At 51.3% G+C, this 14,956-nt stretch overlaps 1 protein-coding gene across 1 annotated transcript; it reads left to right on the top strand.

The window, feature by feature from the left end:
• The first annotated feature begins 1,636 nt into the window (after nucleotides 1–1,636).
• Nucleotides 1,637–14,824, top strand: LMBR1L (limb development membrane protein 1 like). Its single transcript, XM_045873502.2, has 17 exons — nucleotides 1,637–2,033; nucleotides 5,410–5,494; nucleotides 6,578–6,611; nucleotides 7,608–7,747; nucleotides 7,952–8,055; nucleotides 8,895–9,021; nucleotides 9,752–9,820; nucleotides 9,961–10,025; nucleotides 10,355–10,427; nucleotides 10,519–10,602; nucleotides 10,699–10,775; nucleotides 11,333–11,410; nucleotides 11,557–11,630; nucleotides 11,848–11,938; nucleotides 12,044–12,110; nucleotides 13,880–14,041; nucleotides 14,244–14,824. Exons 1-17 carry the CDS (start codon nucleotides 1,962–1,964, stop codon nucleotides 14,309–14,311), a joined length of 1,470 nt encoding a protein of 489 aa, XP_045729458.1. The 5' UTR covers nucleotides 1,637–1,961; the 3' UTR covers nucleotides 14,312–14,824.
• Nucleotides 14,825–14,956: the final 132 nt, after the last annotated feature.

The raw sequence follows: 14,956 nt of genomic DNA on the forward strand, positions 1-14,956 counted from the left end.
AATATCAAGCACAGAGCCTTAGGAAGGAAAGAGCTTGGCAGGATCCACGAGGAACTGACCAAAGGCCAGGGTGAAGATGCTGGCAAATTGAAGCAGTAAAGAGGATTTAGCATAGGTCACAACCTCAAATGCACAGCTGGACTGACAAAGTAAATGGAAAAACTGGTGAGGTGTAAGAGCTTACCCAAGTGATAGGGACTGTGGAAGAGTGGAGCACACCCTGCCCCATCTACTGGGCCATATGTCCTTTTTGACCAGTTCTGCCAGATCTTCTATTTAAGAGACGGAAATCTGAATTTTTAAGGTATCCTGGTTTTTAAATGTTTATTCAAATTTGTTAAAAACACCGTGAGCCAAACAAAACACAGTATATTTATTCCTAAATCACACTCAATAGGCCCAAGCCACCTCCCTGTGCTCTCCTTTTCTTCCTTGCAGATCATCCCGGGATCCAGCCAGTTAGCTTCTTCTCTTTGTAACTACCCACTCTTCCTGCTGGAGTTCAGTTCACCCCAAGCTTGGTTGCTAAGGGGGAAATCAGCTCTTCAGCTCCTCTCATTATCTTGCTATCACCAAAGACAAATGTGTGTATACACATACATAAGTGTGTACATATACATAGAAACAAGTACATTCTTTTTATTTCCCAAGGTTCTGTTGCAAATCAGTGCGGAAACAAAAAAGGGACAAAAATAACTTGCTCCGGAAAAGTTACCAGGGTACAGAATTCAGCTGTTAATTCTGGCCCCTGACTCTTGCTCAGATAGTAACTGGATGCAGTCTAGGCCTTTACAATTGGGCTCTTATCCTTCAGTGGGGCAGTTTGCAAAACTCCGCCCTTCTTTCGAGTTTCCCTTACTTCCCCAATTTAGAGGAAGGGTTCAAGTCCATGAAGGTGGAACTACCCAAACAGTACATATTCCAAGGTTGCCGGAAGGTACCTGGCATTCCTTAATTGTGTGACCTTGGCACGTGACAACTTCTCACCATTTTCTAATCTCTAAAATGTTAACCATATCTTCCTCTGAAGGGCTGTTGTGATTTCAAAAGGAGATAAAAGTCTATAAGGTGAGTGGCACAGAGTAGGGTAACATTTGACTCAGCCCTATTAAGCAATGATTCCCCGGGGGGTATTTCCTCACAAAGTTTCAGGCTATTCCTGTGGTTCTCTATCCACTTTTCTTCAGTATTTGCTCCAGTACACACTAGGCTTCCCACAAAAGTGACTGAGTGAAAACTCCTAGCAGTGGAGGGGCCCCACCCCAACAGAAACACTTTCAGAAAATGCTGCTGCAGGCCTTGGGTTACTGGGCAGCGGTGCCTTTCAGAACCCCCTTGGTGCTCTCACATCCTGCCTTGCTGGCCTGGTCCAAAGGGTTCATTTAACCACAGTCAAATTAAAATCTTGGTTGCTCGGAAATGCAGGAACTGTCCTCTCAACCGCAGGAGTTGAAAGGAGACGGCTGTTCAGTTTTAAAGCACTGTTTAGTTTTAGAGCAAGCACTCTAAGGCCCCAAAGATCCCGCCTCCTTCCACGAGGCGAGCCTATCAACGCTCCTCTGGCGATGAGCGGCAGCTCCCTAGGAGCCAATGAACTCCGCTCGCTGGAAGAAACCCGCCCATCCCTTGTGTCGTCAGTTGGTCTCTGGTAGATAGAACCAGCACCTGCGCTTCCTCGTTGCAAGCTTGTTGGAAGGTGTTTGCGTTAAAGTTGACCGAGTCCGGACCTTAAAGGGGAGGGAGCAGAGGGGGCCGGGGCCCGTTAAAACGAGGCGCGTGGTGCCTGTCCCTTTAAGGCGTCCGGACGACTGAATCTGAGCTCCAGATTACCCCGAGTTTCCGTCGCAGGCTGCGAGGAGAGGCTCCTTGGTTGGGTCCGGGTGCGCGGCGGCGGCGGCTTCATCCCCGCTCGTCCTCCCCGGGCCCGGAGACACCCCCGCCCCAGTCATGCTGAGCAGAGTATGGAAGCAGCTGACTACGAAGTGCTATCCGTGCGAGAGCAGCTCTTCCACGAGAGGGTTCGCGAGTGCATTGTGAGTACGGGACCCGGGCAGGAAGGGTAAATAGGACCAAGCGGGGGGGGGGGGGGGAGCACGGGTGGCGCGGGAGAGGGAGAAGTTCGGGTCGGAGTGCGACCACCCGAGCTCAGAGCGCCGTCAGGGCCTGCGTGGCCCAGGGGCGAGCAACGAATGGTCCCGGCCTGGTGAACCTCTAGATCGGATCAGTTGGGTAGTTGCGCGATAAACAAAGCCGCGGGTCGGTTTCCGTTCCTCCCTTCTACACGCCCCTCCCCCCGCCCGCCCTCCAGTCCCCCACCCCTGCGGGGCTTCAGGGCGTGGGTCTGCGAGTCTAGTGATTTCGATCGTAATCGGATAGTCTGAGAGGGATGGGTTTAATTGGGAGAGACCCCGCAAACTTCGCTGATGTTTGACGAAAGGGAGACGTCCAAACACTGAACTAGGTTCCAGAAAAGACTTGGTAGGTGTAGGGGTGGCATGCCAGAGGAACGGGGCACTTTGGTGGGTCTTCCACTTTGGAAGAAAGGACTCTCGTGGGGTGGATTCTACTGTGTAGAGATGGAGAACAACTAAGGTATCCCCTTCTTTCCCCCCTCATTGGTGCTTGTTGGAACCCCCGCCCTCTCGCCTCGCCCCCCGCAACGAGGTTCATAGCTCCCCAGCCATTCAGGGATTTCCCCTGTGAGTGGTCCTTCCTCTCCAGTGCTCCAGAGGGCAGCAGGCTGCGTTCCCTACTCCCACACTGCCACCTTGAGCAGCAGCTGAACCTGCCACACAGCGATGGATGGACTCCTCACTTCTGGGCCCCAGGGGAGCTGCATCTTCCTCAGGCCTGCTTTCAGTTCTCATCTCTCCCCTTTTTCATCAGAGTTCCCCAGAGTAGCCCACACCCCCAAACACTAAATGGAAGGCAAAAAGGAAAGGTTTGGAAGAATGGAAGTGTTAATGAATAGGGGGACCCACTGGTGGGGTCATCTTTATTTTTCTCAATCTGCAGCCTCAGACTGGAGGAGGGGTAAAGTGAGCCACCACATAACTAGGTCTGCTCTTATCTGTGAGGACTGAAAAGTAGGGAATGTATCAGTCCATGTGTGGAACTCCAGATGAACTTTCCTTGTGTGATCCTTAGTGGAAAGTCCCACATGGTGAGGTGGGTATGTTGTGGAGACAGGACCACGCCTTGAAACATTGTAGGGACAGAGGCCCACGTTCCTAGAGATCAGGGAGGGATGAGACCTTGAACGGAGATGCAGCCTCCTTGATGTCTCCCCCATTCTTTAGTCCTATTAGCTGAGGACATTAGTGCTGGCCAAGGGCAGCCTGAAGGCTTCTGGTACCTCCCCCACCTGGCTCCCATCCCCTGCGCTAGAGAATGACCTAGCCTCTGCTGGAACTGGGTGGAGCTCCAGCCTGACCTTTTGAGCCCTCCCACCTTCCTGGCTGTTTCGCAAGCCCAAGGGCAGAGGGAGTGCTAGGCAGTAGAAATCTTCAGTACAACCTGAGTAACTCATTCTACTCCACTTCCCTAATGTTAAAAGCTAAAATTTTATTCTAGACTCATCACTCTCCTTGGGTCTCTTTGACATCTTCCTTCCATGTATAGATATAGATAACATGTGCAGATTCCCTGTGGGGTGAGCTCCTCTTGGAGACTGGAGGATCCAGGAGACTGATCCTGCTTTCTTAGCTTACTTTATTTATTGTTATTTATTTATTTATTTATTTATTTATTTTTAAAAGATTTTATTTATTTATTTGACAGAGACAGAGACAGCGAGAGCAGGAACACAAGCAGGGGGAGTGGGGAGGGAGAAGCAGGCTTCCCGCTGAGCCGGGAGCCCGATGTGGGGCTCAATCCCAGGACCCTGGGATCATGACCTGAGCCGAAGGCAGTCGCTTAACCAACTGAGCCACCCAGGTGCCCCTATTTATTGTTTTTTAAAGATTTCATTTATTTATTTGAATGAGAGAGAGCAAGACAGAAAGCAGGAGTGGGGGTGGGGGTGGGGAGGGGCAGAGGGGAGGGAGAAGCAGACTCCCTTCAGGGAGTCCGCTATGGGGGCTTGATCCCAGGACCCTGATATCATGACCTGAGCCAAAGGCAGATACTTAACGAACTGAGCCACCCAGGTGCCCCTCTTGGCTTACTTTAAAAGCAATAACATGGTGGGGTGCCTGGCTGGCTCTGCAGCTCTTAATCTCGGAATCGTGAGTTTGAGTCTCGTGTTGGGTGTAGAGATTACTTAAATAAATTAATTTAAAAAAGTAAAAATAAATGCAATAACGTCTCAAGACTCTCTGGTGCTGATTGTAGAGCCAGGCTGACCAGCGGCTCCTCCCTTGGGCAACAGCAGCTTACTTGGGGCAGGGTAGGGATACATGCATGTACAGACTAACCTGGCCAAGTCCTGCCATGACTGTGGATTGGAGGGCCAGTTGCCCAGGGGCATGGGACAGCCTGGCTCTGGAGTTGGAAGTCACTTGAATAGGGACCAGGAATCGACCGTCTTTATTTTTTTTTAAGATTTTATTTATTTATTTGACAGAGAGAGACACAGCGAGAGAGGGAACACAAGCAGAGGGAGTGGGAGAGGGAGAAGCAGGCTTACTGAGGAGCAGGGAGCCCGATGCAGGGCTCGATCCCAGCACCCTGGGAACATGACCGGAGCCGAAGGCAGACGCTTAACGACTGAGCCACCCAGCCGCCCCAAGACTATTTCTTGATAGGAGAAATACCATATACCTATAGGAATGAGAGAAATGGTTAGAAATTTGAAAATGCTCATGGTAGATTGTCTTTGGTTTCATATTCAAAAGGCAATGAATCTAATTCACCATATTAATAGAATTAAAAACCGCCCATATGATCATCTCAATAGATGCATGCAGAAAAAGAATTTGACAAAATCCAACATCCATTAATTAAAAAAAAAACCAAACTTTCAGCAAACTATGAGAGTAGGTCTTAAAAGTTCTCATTATAAGAAAAAAAATTTTTAAGTGTATATGGTGACAGATATTAACTAGATTTATTGTGGTGATCTCTCTGCAATATATACGAATATCAAATCATTATGTTGGTACGTGTGTATGTGTGTCTCTAGGAGTTTTCTCTGCCTGTTTACCAACCAGGGTTCAGTTGAAGCTGTTTTCTCCTGGAAAAAACTTCATAGGGCTGGACATAGTGCTGTTTCCCCATCCTCTGTCTGGTGCTTCTTAGAGGCCCCTGAGGGCCCTGACTAGAAGGAAATGCTGGGGAGAAAGATGGAACTCCTAGAAGTATGGAGCCTTGTTTTGGGAAAGTGACCCCATGGAATGACCAGAGAGGCCACTGGGGCTCAGGAATGTGCTGGGGATAGAGCTTCTCATCCCAGCTCGCACTCTGCCACAGATCTCAACACTTCTGTTTGCGACACTCTACATCCTCTGCCACATCGCTCTGACCCACTTCAAGAAGCCTGCTGAGTTCACCACAGGTACCTGTGACTGCCCTCCCTTTTCCCTGCTCTCTACCAGTGTTCCTGTTGCCATGCGACCAGCCTCAGGGGAGTGGGCCCATGGTGCCCACTGGGAAAGGAAAGGTGGCTGTTCTGGAGCCTTTGCCTCTTCTGCTTCGCTTCTTCCACAGGCCGGGGCAAGGTGGTACAGTGGAAAGTCTAGACAGAAGGGTCTGCAACTAATAAAGCCCCTGGGCAAGTCATGTAACTTCCCTCAGTTCCATCCTCTACAAGATGGGCCTTATAGTCGCTAACCAGTTCATTGACCTTGTGTGGACCAAATGAGATGGTTAACGTGAAAGCCCTCTGTGAACCTAAAATGAACAGCTATAGGGTGAACGTAATCATGAGCACCAGCTCTGTCCTCTCCTCAACTAGTGCACTCACACCCAGGAACAGAGACCTGCCTGACCCCTGGGGCCCCCCCGGGACATGGTGATGGTAGCCCTTCTCTTTTAGAGAGCGTAAGCGTGCTCAGATTGGAGCTTTCCTTCCTGTAGGCATTGTGCGATTTGGGGAGACACATTTGCCCCCATTCCTAGCCCCAGCCTGTCCAGATCATCCTGGTCCTGGCCCTAGTCTTTCCTCCCCTCCAGAAGGCTTCATGAACCCCCACCCAAGAAGGCAGCTACTCCTCAGTATAATTCTCCCAAGGACTTTCTCTGTATATCTCCCCCTGTCCCCTGTCTCATTTCCCTTTGCTGCCCCCAGCCACCAATGTAATCAGCCTCCCAGACCAGTTGTTCCTGATATTTTCAGCTGACAAAGAGGAACCTACAATGAGAGAGATCATGGGGAGGGAGGGAAGTGAGAGAATTTCTGACCTGTACTCTTTCCACCTGGGACCACAGATCTTTAAGCTGCCACCTTGGCCAGAGAATAGGTTGTGGGGTTCATAGTGTGAACTCTCCCAGAGCCTAAGTCCAGCTCTGCCTCTGTGGCCCAGGCCCTTCTTCAGGGGGCAGGGAGGGGGCAGGAGGGAACACTGCAGGACAGATGATCCCAGAGCTGCCCACTGATGTCTTGCCTCTTCCCCGTTCCCCCCCCTCCGCTCTCCCATAGTGGACGATGAAGATGCCACAGTCAACAAGATTGCGTAAGTTTTGCTGCCCCAGCTCCTGGCACTAGGAGCCTTTAGAAGCTGGGATCTAGTGAGACTCCTGGAGCTGGGAGGAGAGTGGGGTGTTATGCAGTGAAGAGAGGGTTCCTGCATTTCTGGCTTCTTCCGGCTTTATCTCACGCTGGGGACGCTTGAAAAAGTTGTTGTTCCTGTCTCCCTGGTTAGGCCAGGAGTTTCTGGGAGCCTCTTGGCCAGGAACTGTGAGCTAGGGCCTGAGTCACCAGAAATGGTTCCAGCTTGGCTTCACCTCCCAGTGGTCACCAAGGAAGGAGTGCGTTAGGGATGTAGACCAATGGACTAGAGCAGGGATGTGGAAGGTGGGACCCTCAAGGGCAGGGTGGGCTCGGTTCTGACAGGATGGCCCTTGCTCCAGGCTGTTATTATTCATTAGCACATATAGGGAAAATAAAGGGATGACCCCTCCGGTCAACAGATTAAAAGAAGGCAACCTTCCCCCTTTAGTGGACCAACTAAGTAAAAATGTCTCTTCACCTGAGGCAGTCCTGGACACAGGCCTTGGCTATGAAGCTGGGTTTCAGGTCCTTCCTTTCCCCCTTTGCCTAGTGCCTTCATGCAGGGCCTAGCCGTATGGGGTGACCCTGCTCTTATTCGGGCTAGAGAAGGCAAGCTCAGAAATCCATATCTCTGAGCAGAGAAGAGAAGAGAAACCCCTTAGCTTGGCATGCCTGTGCACCTGGCAGACATGTATAGGAGGACCATATTCCAGGGGAAAGTTCTGGGCAAGTGTCATGACCCATGACATGAATGCCTAAGGTGTGCCCATCCCTGGTGCCAAGGCTTCCCTGGAGGGGGAGATTAAGGGACAGTCGGTAGATCCTTAGCTGGATGGCTGCTTCCCTTGGTTTGTCACTGCTCCAGGTGGTTCCAGGATGAGGGGGGATGAGCAGGGCTTCTTGGGCCCAGGGAAGTGAGTGTCTGAACTAAGCAAGGGCGCTCCCATTCTCCGCCCAGGCTCGAGCTCTGCACCTTTACCCTGGCGGTCGCCCTGGGTGCTGTCTTGCTGTTGCCCTTCTCCATTATCAGCAATGAGGTGCTCCTCTCACTGCCTCGGAACTACTATATCCAGTGGCTCAACGGCTCCCTCATCCATGGTACGTAGCTCCTGGCTGCAACTTGGGGTGGTGATAGGGAACAGACTCGGTTCATGCAGACACAGGCCGCCTCGGCTAATTAGTCGTGTATCACCCCATCCTTGTCCCCTCCTCCACCACATGGTCGGTCCCCGGTAGGTTGTCTACCCTCCCCCCACCCCATCCCTGCCACTGACCACCCCTGCTTTTCCTTTTTTGCCCTAGGCCTCTGGAACTTCGTTTTTCTCTTCTCCAACCTGTCCCTCATCTTCCTCATGCCCTTTGCGTACTTCTTCACTGAGTCTGAGGGCTTCGCTGGCTCCAAAAAGGTGAGTGGGAGATACATCAGTCAATCAAGGCAGGAAACAGAATTCCACCCAGATGGTTCAACCGAAGAGATTTGTTTTATTTTATTTTTATTTATTTATTTTTAAATTTTTTAGAGGGGGAGGGGCAGAAGGAACGAGATAGTCTTAAGCAGGCTCCGCACCCAGCACAGAGCCTGACGTGGGGCTCTATCTCACCACCCTGGGATCATGACTGAGCCGAAAGGAAGAGTCCGCCGCTTAACTGACTGAGCCACCCAGGCGCCCCACTGAAGAGATTTTAACAGAGACTATTTGCAGAGGTTTAGTCAGAGTTAAGGGGATCAACAAGGAATTTGAGGTCAGCGGGAAGTCATTACCACCCTTAGGCCTGTGGGAGCAAAAGGAAGAAATAGTTTCTGGAACCCATTGACAGTTGAAGCTGGGAGGTGCTTCACAGCTACAGCCCAAACCATAGTGACAAAGGTTGAAGGAAACTGAAGAAATACCCTGATCCCTTTCTCTTCCTACGTTCCGCTCTCCTGCCTGTCCTTCTCACTGGGCAAGCCGAACCAGAGGGCAAAGAGTTTGTGTGATGCAGCCCTTGGGGATCAGCCTCCCACAGCAAGGCAGGATGGGGAAGGAGTTTGGGGAGGGGGGTTGCACATGAAGACTATACTGTATAAGGAATGGCCCTAGATGTAGGGTAGGAAGACAGAGTGATTTGGCACAGTAAGAGGGAGATGCCCTTCCCTGTCTCCTGAATCCAGTGCTCTCTGGTTTCCCCAGCCAGGCTGCCATCCCATGTCTCCTTCCTTCCCCTGATGTTGATCCTGCCTCTTACCTGTTGCCTCCTCCTATAGGGTGTCCTGGGCCGGGTCTATGAGACGGTGGTGATGTTGATACTCCTCACCCTACTGGTGCTGGGCATGGTATGGGTGGCATCAGCCATTGTGGACAACAACAAGGCCAGCAGGGAGTCACTCTATGGTGAGAGGGCCGGCTTCCTCCCCACCCTCCAGGTTGAGTGGCTCTGCAGTTGGTTGATGGGTTTCCCTGCCTGGAACAACTGTATCCTTCTAAGGTGGAGAAGGTTGGGACCGTGTTTCTTAGAAGTTTAAAACTAATGGATGTCACGCCAAGTCCAACCTGCAGAAATGATCCATTGCACCCATGCAATGATTAAAAATATAAACGAGTCAGTTGCTAACATGCAAAAGTTGAGAGATTTCACGTTAATATCCAGATTTGTGGCTTTACCTAACAAAGGTGAGGATCTGGCCACACTAGACCCCAGAGATTGGGCCTAATAGCAGTTGTGTTCCTTTTTTTTTTTTCCATCTTATTTTTTAAAGATTTTGTTTATTTATTTGAGAGAGCATGAATGGGGGGTGGGAGGCAGAGGGAGAAGCAGCTTTCCCACTGAGCAGGGAGCTCGATGCAGTCTTTGTTCCCAGGACATGAGCTGAGCTGAAGGCAGACGCTTGACCGACTGAGCCACCCGCGTGCTCCTGTTCTTTAGATATGGCTTAGTGGGCCTCCAGTTTGCTGTAGCCCCACTGCTCCCTCTTCTGCTGACACTGGGCCAGCTTTCCATCTTTCACACTACTTGCCTAACCCCTGTGGGCTTATGTGTGGTGTCCTTCCTAGTGTCTGAGGCCCGTCAGCCCCCAGGAAGCTGGAAGAGAGACCAGCTGACATACTTCTTTTTTACCCTTAGACTTCTGGGAGTACTACCTCCCCTACCTCTACTCCTGTATCTCCTTTCTTGGGGTCCTGCTGCTCCTGGGTGAGTGTTCAGGGTCTTGGAGGGAATGGGTAAGTTCCGTGGATCAAAATAACCAGGGTGGAAGGAGAGGGAATGGAAGGGTGGGTAGGGGAGGTGGTGGAGAGAAGGGTCTGGCAGGTAACCGGCTCCTGTCCCCACAGTGTGTACTCCACTAGGACTCGCCCGCATGTTCTCAGTCACTGGGAAGCTACTGGTCAAGCCTCGGGTATGTAGTGCTCTTTGCCCTTCGATTCCTGCAAAGCCGGAGCCAAACAGTGAAGCTACCCTACAGTTGTGTAGTACACGCCTTGCGGAAGGCCACAGCCTTTGCTGCCTCCCATATCCTTCACCCCCAGCATCTGGGGCTGGTCACCAGACATGCAAGGCAGAGCAAACGGCAGTTGGGAGGGACTGGATAAAGCTTCTGGACACAGGGTGGTGAATGAGGGTTAGGGGAAGGAATGAGACTGTGGAGCCTAGGATGAGCAGGGGTCTCCTGGGGCCCTTGGGATCAGGGAGCCTCTGACAGGTAGTCCCTCTTTCCCCTGTCCCCAGCTGCTAGAAGACCTGGAGGAGCAGCTGCACTGCTCAGCCTTTGAGGAGGCAGCTTTAACCCGCAGGATTTGTAGTAAGTCGTGGTTCTCGCCAGCTGGGTTGGGGGCTGTGCCTTGGGTGGGGGCTGCAGGACTGGGAGGCAGCCCCATCTTCTCTGCCCTCAGATCCCACCTCCTGCTGGCTGCATTTGGATATGGAGCTGCTGCACAGACAGGTCCTAGCTCTGCAGACACAGAGGGTCCTGCTGGGTATGTAGGTTGGTAGGGATTGGGATACCTGCGTTTCCCCAGGGAGAGTAGCCTGTCACTCCTGGCCCTTGCTAACAGCTTTTCATCCCTGTACAGAGAAGCGACGGAAGGCCTCAGCCTGGCAGCGGAACCTGGGCTACCCCCTGGCCATGCTGTGCTTGCTGGTGCTGACGGTAGGTGTCCCATTCCTGGTGGAGGTGAGGAATAGTAGGCTCTTGACTACTTTAGGTCCTTTTAGGGAAGAGGGAGGAGATGCAGGGACCCAGTTATCAGCAATAATAGTAGTTGCCTCTCACTGATTGTCTACTTTGGGTCCTGCCCTGTACTGAGCACACCGATCCCCATTTTGTAGATGAAGAAACAGGAGTGAAGGAGTTTGCCTAAGGTCATACATGGCCACTGAGTAGTTACACAAGTTTTCTCTGGGGTGAAAATAAGGGTGGAGATCAGTCCATCCCTCCACGTGCCATGTTCTGCACTTGGAAATAACTCTTACTGATCTGGGGGAGGAGGTACATTTTTCTATTCAAACTTTTTGCAATCCTTCCACCCCGAAAGGGTATCTTACAATACCCTCAAAGGTGCTCTGTTGCTAGCAATAACCTTGAAGAGGTCCCACACAGCTAATGGGAAACAAAATGTTGACCAGAGTGTCTGCTCTTAACATTCAACACTGAATACAGCTGTGGGCTGGGGCAGGAATGGGAGTCCGTGACCTTGCTTCCCTTAGGGCCTCTCTGTGCTCATTGTGGCCGTCCACATCCTGGAGCTGCTCATCGATGAGGCTGCCATGCCCCGGGGCATGCAGGTACTGGGCTGCATATCTTTTGGGGAGGGCTTAAGAAAGGCTGGGGTGAGAGACAGAAGCTGAGGCCAGAGGGAAGGCTGGGTGCTGGGTGTTCGGTGGTGCTCCTGGTAGGGAGTATTCCATAGTGACACCACTCCATCTCTCAGGATGCCTCCCTGGGCCAGGTCTCCTTCTCCAAGCTGGGCTCCTTTGGTGCCGTCATTCAGGTTGTACTCATCTTGTATCCTTCTGGAAACCCACCATTGCCTCTGTTCACTGAACCTGTCTTCTGGGACTGTGGTGGGAATGATGGAAAGGGGCAAGTCTTCACCCACGTTGGGGTTCAGGAAGAAGGAAAAGACTTCATTTGAAAGGAGGGTTAGGGGAGAGGTCCATTCCCTTTGAGATGAGGCATTAATCCTTGGGGGCTGGCCAGTTCTTCCTTAACCTAGTGGCAGTTACCTGATGGTATCCTCAGTTGTGGGATTCTACAGCTCTCCATTCTTCCGGAGCCTGCGGCCCAGATGGCACGACACAGCCATGACACAGGTAGCCGGGCAGGAATAAAGGAAGCTCAAGCTCCTGGGGGCAGCAAGGGTGCTAGGTGCTGGCAGCTCTGCTACCCTCACCTCCCCTTTCCTTACTCCGACCTAGATAATTGGGAACTGTGTCTGTCTCCTGGTCCTAAGCTCCGCACTTCCTGTCTTTTCTCGAACCCTGGGTAAGTAGCAAAAGGAGGTAAGGGAATTGGCTTTTCTGAGTACCTACTGGTGCTAAGCATACATTTTATTTATTTTTTTTACCTTTTTTTTTTAGATTTTATTTATTTGAGAGAGAGAATGAGAGAGAGAGAGAGAGAGAGCACATGAGAGGGGGGAGGGTTAGAGGGAGAAGCAGACTCCCTGCCGAGCAGGGAGCCCGATGCGGGACTCGATCCCGGGACTCCAGGATCATGACCTGAGCCTAAGGCAGTCGCTCAACCAACTGAGCCACCCAGGCGCCCCAAGCATACATTTTATTTACATGCTCTCTCTAATTCCCACAACCAACCTAGGTGGAGGTATTACCCCCCATTATACAGATGGAGAAATTGAGGCTCTGTAAAATGCCTGTGTTGAGCTTCAGAATAGTGTTGCTTCAAAGCTCATACCTTTCCATTAGCTGTATCCCACAGCCTCCCCTATTTACTTCCATTTTTCGGTGGAGAAGCACCACTTTCTCCCAAATCTTCCTCTGAGCTGGATCCTCTAATAAACATTCTCATTTTATTATTTTTATTTTATTATTATTTTTTAAAGATTTTATTTATTTATTTGACAGAGAGAGACACAGCGAGAGAGGGAACACAAGCAGGGGGAGTGGGAGAGGGAGAAGCAGGCTTCCCGCCGAGCAGGGAGCCCGATGTGGGGCTCGATCCCGGGACCCCGGGATCATGACCTGAGCCGAAGGCAGATGCTTAACAACTGAGCCATCCAGGCGCCCCTAAACATTCTCATTTTATAAAGACAAGAAACAGAGAAGCTAATCAATTTACCTAGTTATATAGCTCGCTTGAAGCAAGGCCAAGTCAGGCTAGAACCCTTGTCTCTTAAACACGAGTCCAGTGCTTTTTCCACACACTGGGACATCAAATACTACACTCAGTCCTTCTCCCATCTTTAGAGCTATCATCTAGAATCGCCTGGTAAAAATGTTCAAAAGTGTAATAGTTCTCCCCAGGGTAATATGGGAGCTCTGCCTTCACCACGTCATGAACCATCAGTTCGGTTTGGTTCTTCAGTTCATACTGTCTCCACTGTGCCATTGTACTTATGTCCTGGGGATTCAGTAGGAAACTAGGCTTGTGGGTCCACTAGTTCGTTCCTTTAGGTCGGATGCAGGTGAGAATATTTTTTAAGTGGGGGACGGCCCCAAAATTTGGACTTGTGATGACATTATTATGATGATTAAGGACTCAAGTGTTAGAACAGTGCCTGGCACATATAGTGCTTTATATGTGTTGTTTCATTTAATTCTCAAAGTCCCATTATTTTCTCTATAGTTAAGGAAACCTAGGCACAAAAATCTATGGAAGCTGCTGCAGATAACACAATTAGTTAGGGGTGGAGTTTGGATCTGAACCAAAGCAGCCTGATAAGAGTCGGAGCTCTTAGCCTCCACACTGGGTGACCAGCTTCTAGGTTCCTGGCCTAGGAACAAGTAGCAGGCCCAGGGAGCTCCTCGGGACACGTGGAGCCAGAGGGGGGCCCCACTGGAGGAGAAGATGCTGAACTCTGAAAGGGAAGTTGGAGCAAGCCTAGCTGCTGACACTCTCCTCAACAGCCGTTAGCCCTCTGAGACAAGTTGGGAAGTAGGAATAATAAATACATAGGAAAGGCCAACCTATCAATTGCATTGTTGAGATGTGGCCACTAGGAGGCAGCAGAAAACTGGGCTCTGAGCCAGGGAGGAGCTGGGGAGCCCACTCCCATGCTGGCCTTTGTACTTCAGGGCTCACTCGCTTTGACCTGCTGGGTGACTTTGGACGCTTCAACTGGCTGGGCAATTTCTACATCGTGTTCCTATACAACGCAGCCTTCGCGGGCCTCACCACTCTCTGTCTGGTGAAGACCTTTACCGCAGCTGTGCGGGCAGAGCTGATCCGGGCCTTTGGTGAGAGGGAGTGGGGGCGCAGGCTAATGGGGTGGTTGTGAGGTGGGACCCTCTGGAACCATGGTCATCCAAGCAGGAGAGATGGCATGCTCTCTGCTTTGTTTGTAATGTACCTCATATACCCATTCTGTGGCTGGGTTGTCTTATTCCTGAGACTGGACCTATGCCCTGCTTTTCACTGCCCACCCTCCCTCTTCTCCAGGGCTGGACAGATTGCCATTGCCTGTCTCCGGTTTTCCCCGGGCATCTCGGAAGACCCAGCACCAATGACTTCCAGCTGGGGGTGGGAGGGAGAAAACTGGACACTGCCATCTGCTGCCCAGGCCTGGAGGGGCGCCCAGGGGTGGGTGGACCTCAGGACCTGGAATCTGAGAGGGTGGTAGAGGGGAGCTGAGCTGTCTGCACTGTTGCATAATCTGAGCCAGAGTTTGGGACCAAGCCCCCCTGCTTTTCCAAATTTAACTGTGGGCCTCAGCATGGGATGGGGCTGGGTGACTGGGTCTGGTCCCTGGTCCCAAATCTGTTTACACATCAATCTGCCTCACTGCTGTTCAGGGCCATGCCCGTAGCCATGTTTACATGATTTGATGTGCAATAGGGTGGGGTGGGGACAGGGGAGAAACTGAGCTGGGGGTAGACTTGGGAGGCAGATTGTCTCCCTTGCCTCTGGCCCAGCAGAGCCTAAGCACTGTACTATCCTGGAGGGGCTTTGGACCATCAGAGAGACAAGGGCGTAGGGAAGAAGACACCACAACCATCAGCAATAAAGTTGATCCCAGGGTTTGCTTTGGTTTTTTAAAGGGCCTGTCTCTGTGTCTATTGAACAGCCTTATTCCCACCAATTCTGAGTCTACCAACTGAGAAAAACAGAGGGATCCTGCCTACCATCCTTTCTCTTTTCCTCCATCATCTGCA

Source organism: Mirounga angustirostris, unplaced genomic scaffold, assembly GCF_029215605.1.
Source record: "Mirounga angustirostris isolate CCGP_5_RB_7025 unplaced genomic scaffold, mMirAng1.0.hap1 SCAF_5, whole genome shotgun sequence".
NCBI lineage: Eukaryota > Metazoa > Chordata > Mammalia > Carnivora > Phocidae > Mirounga > Mirounga angustirostris.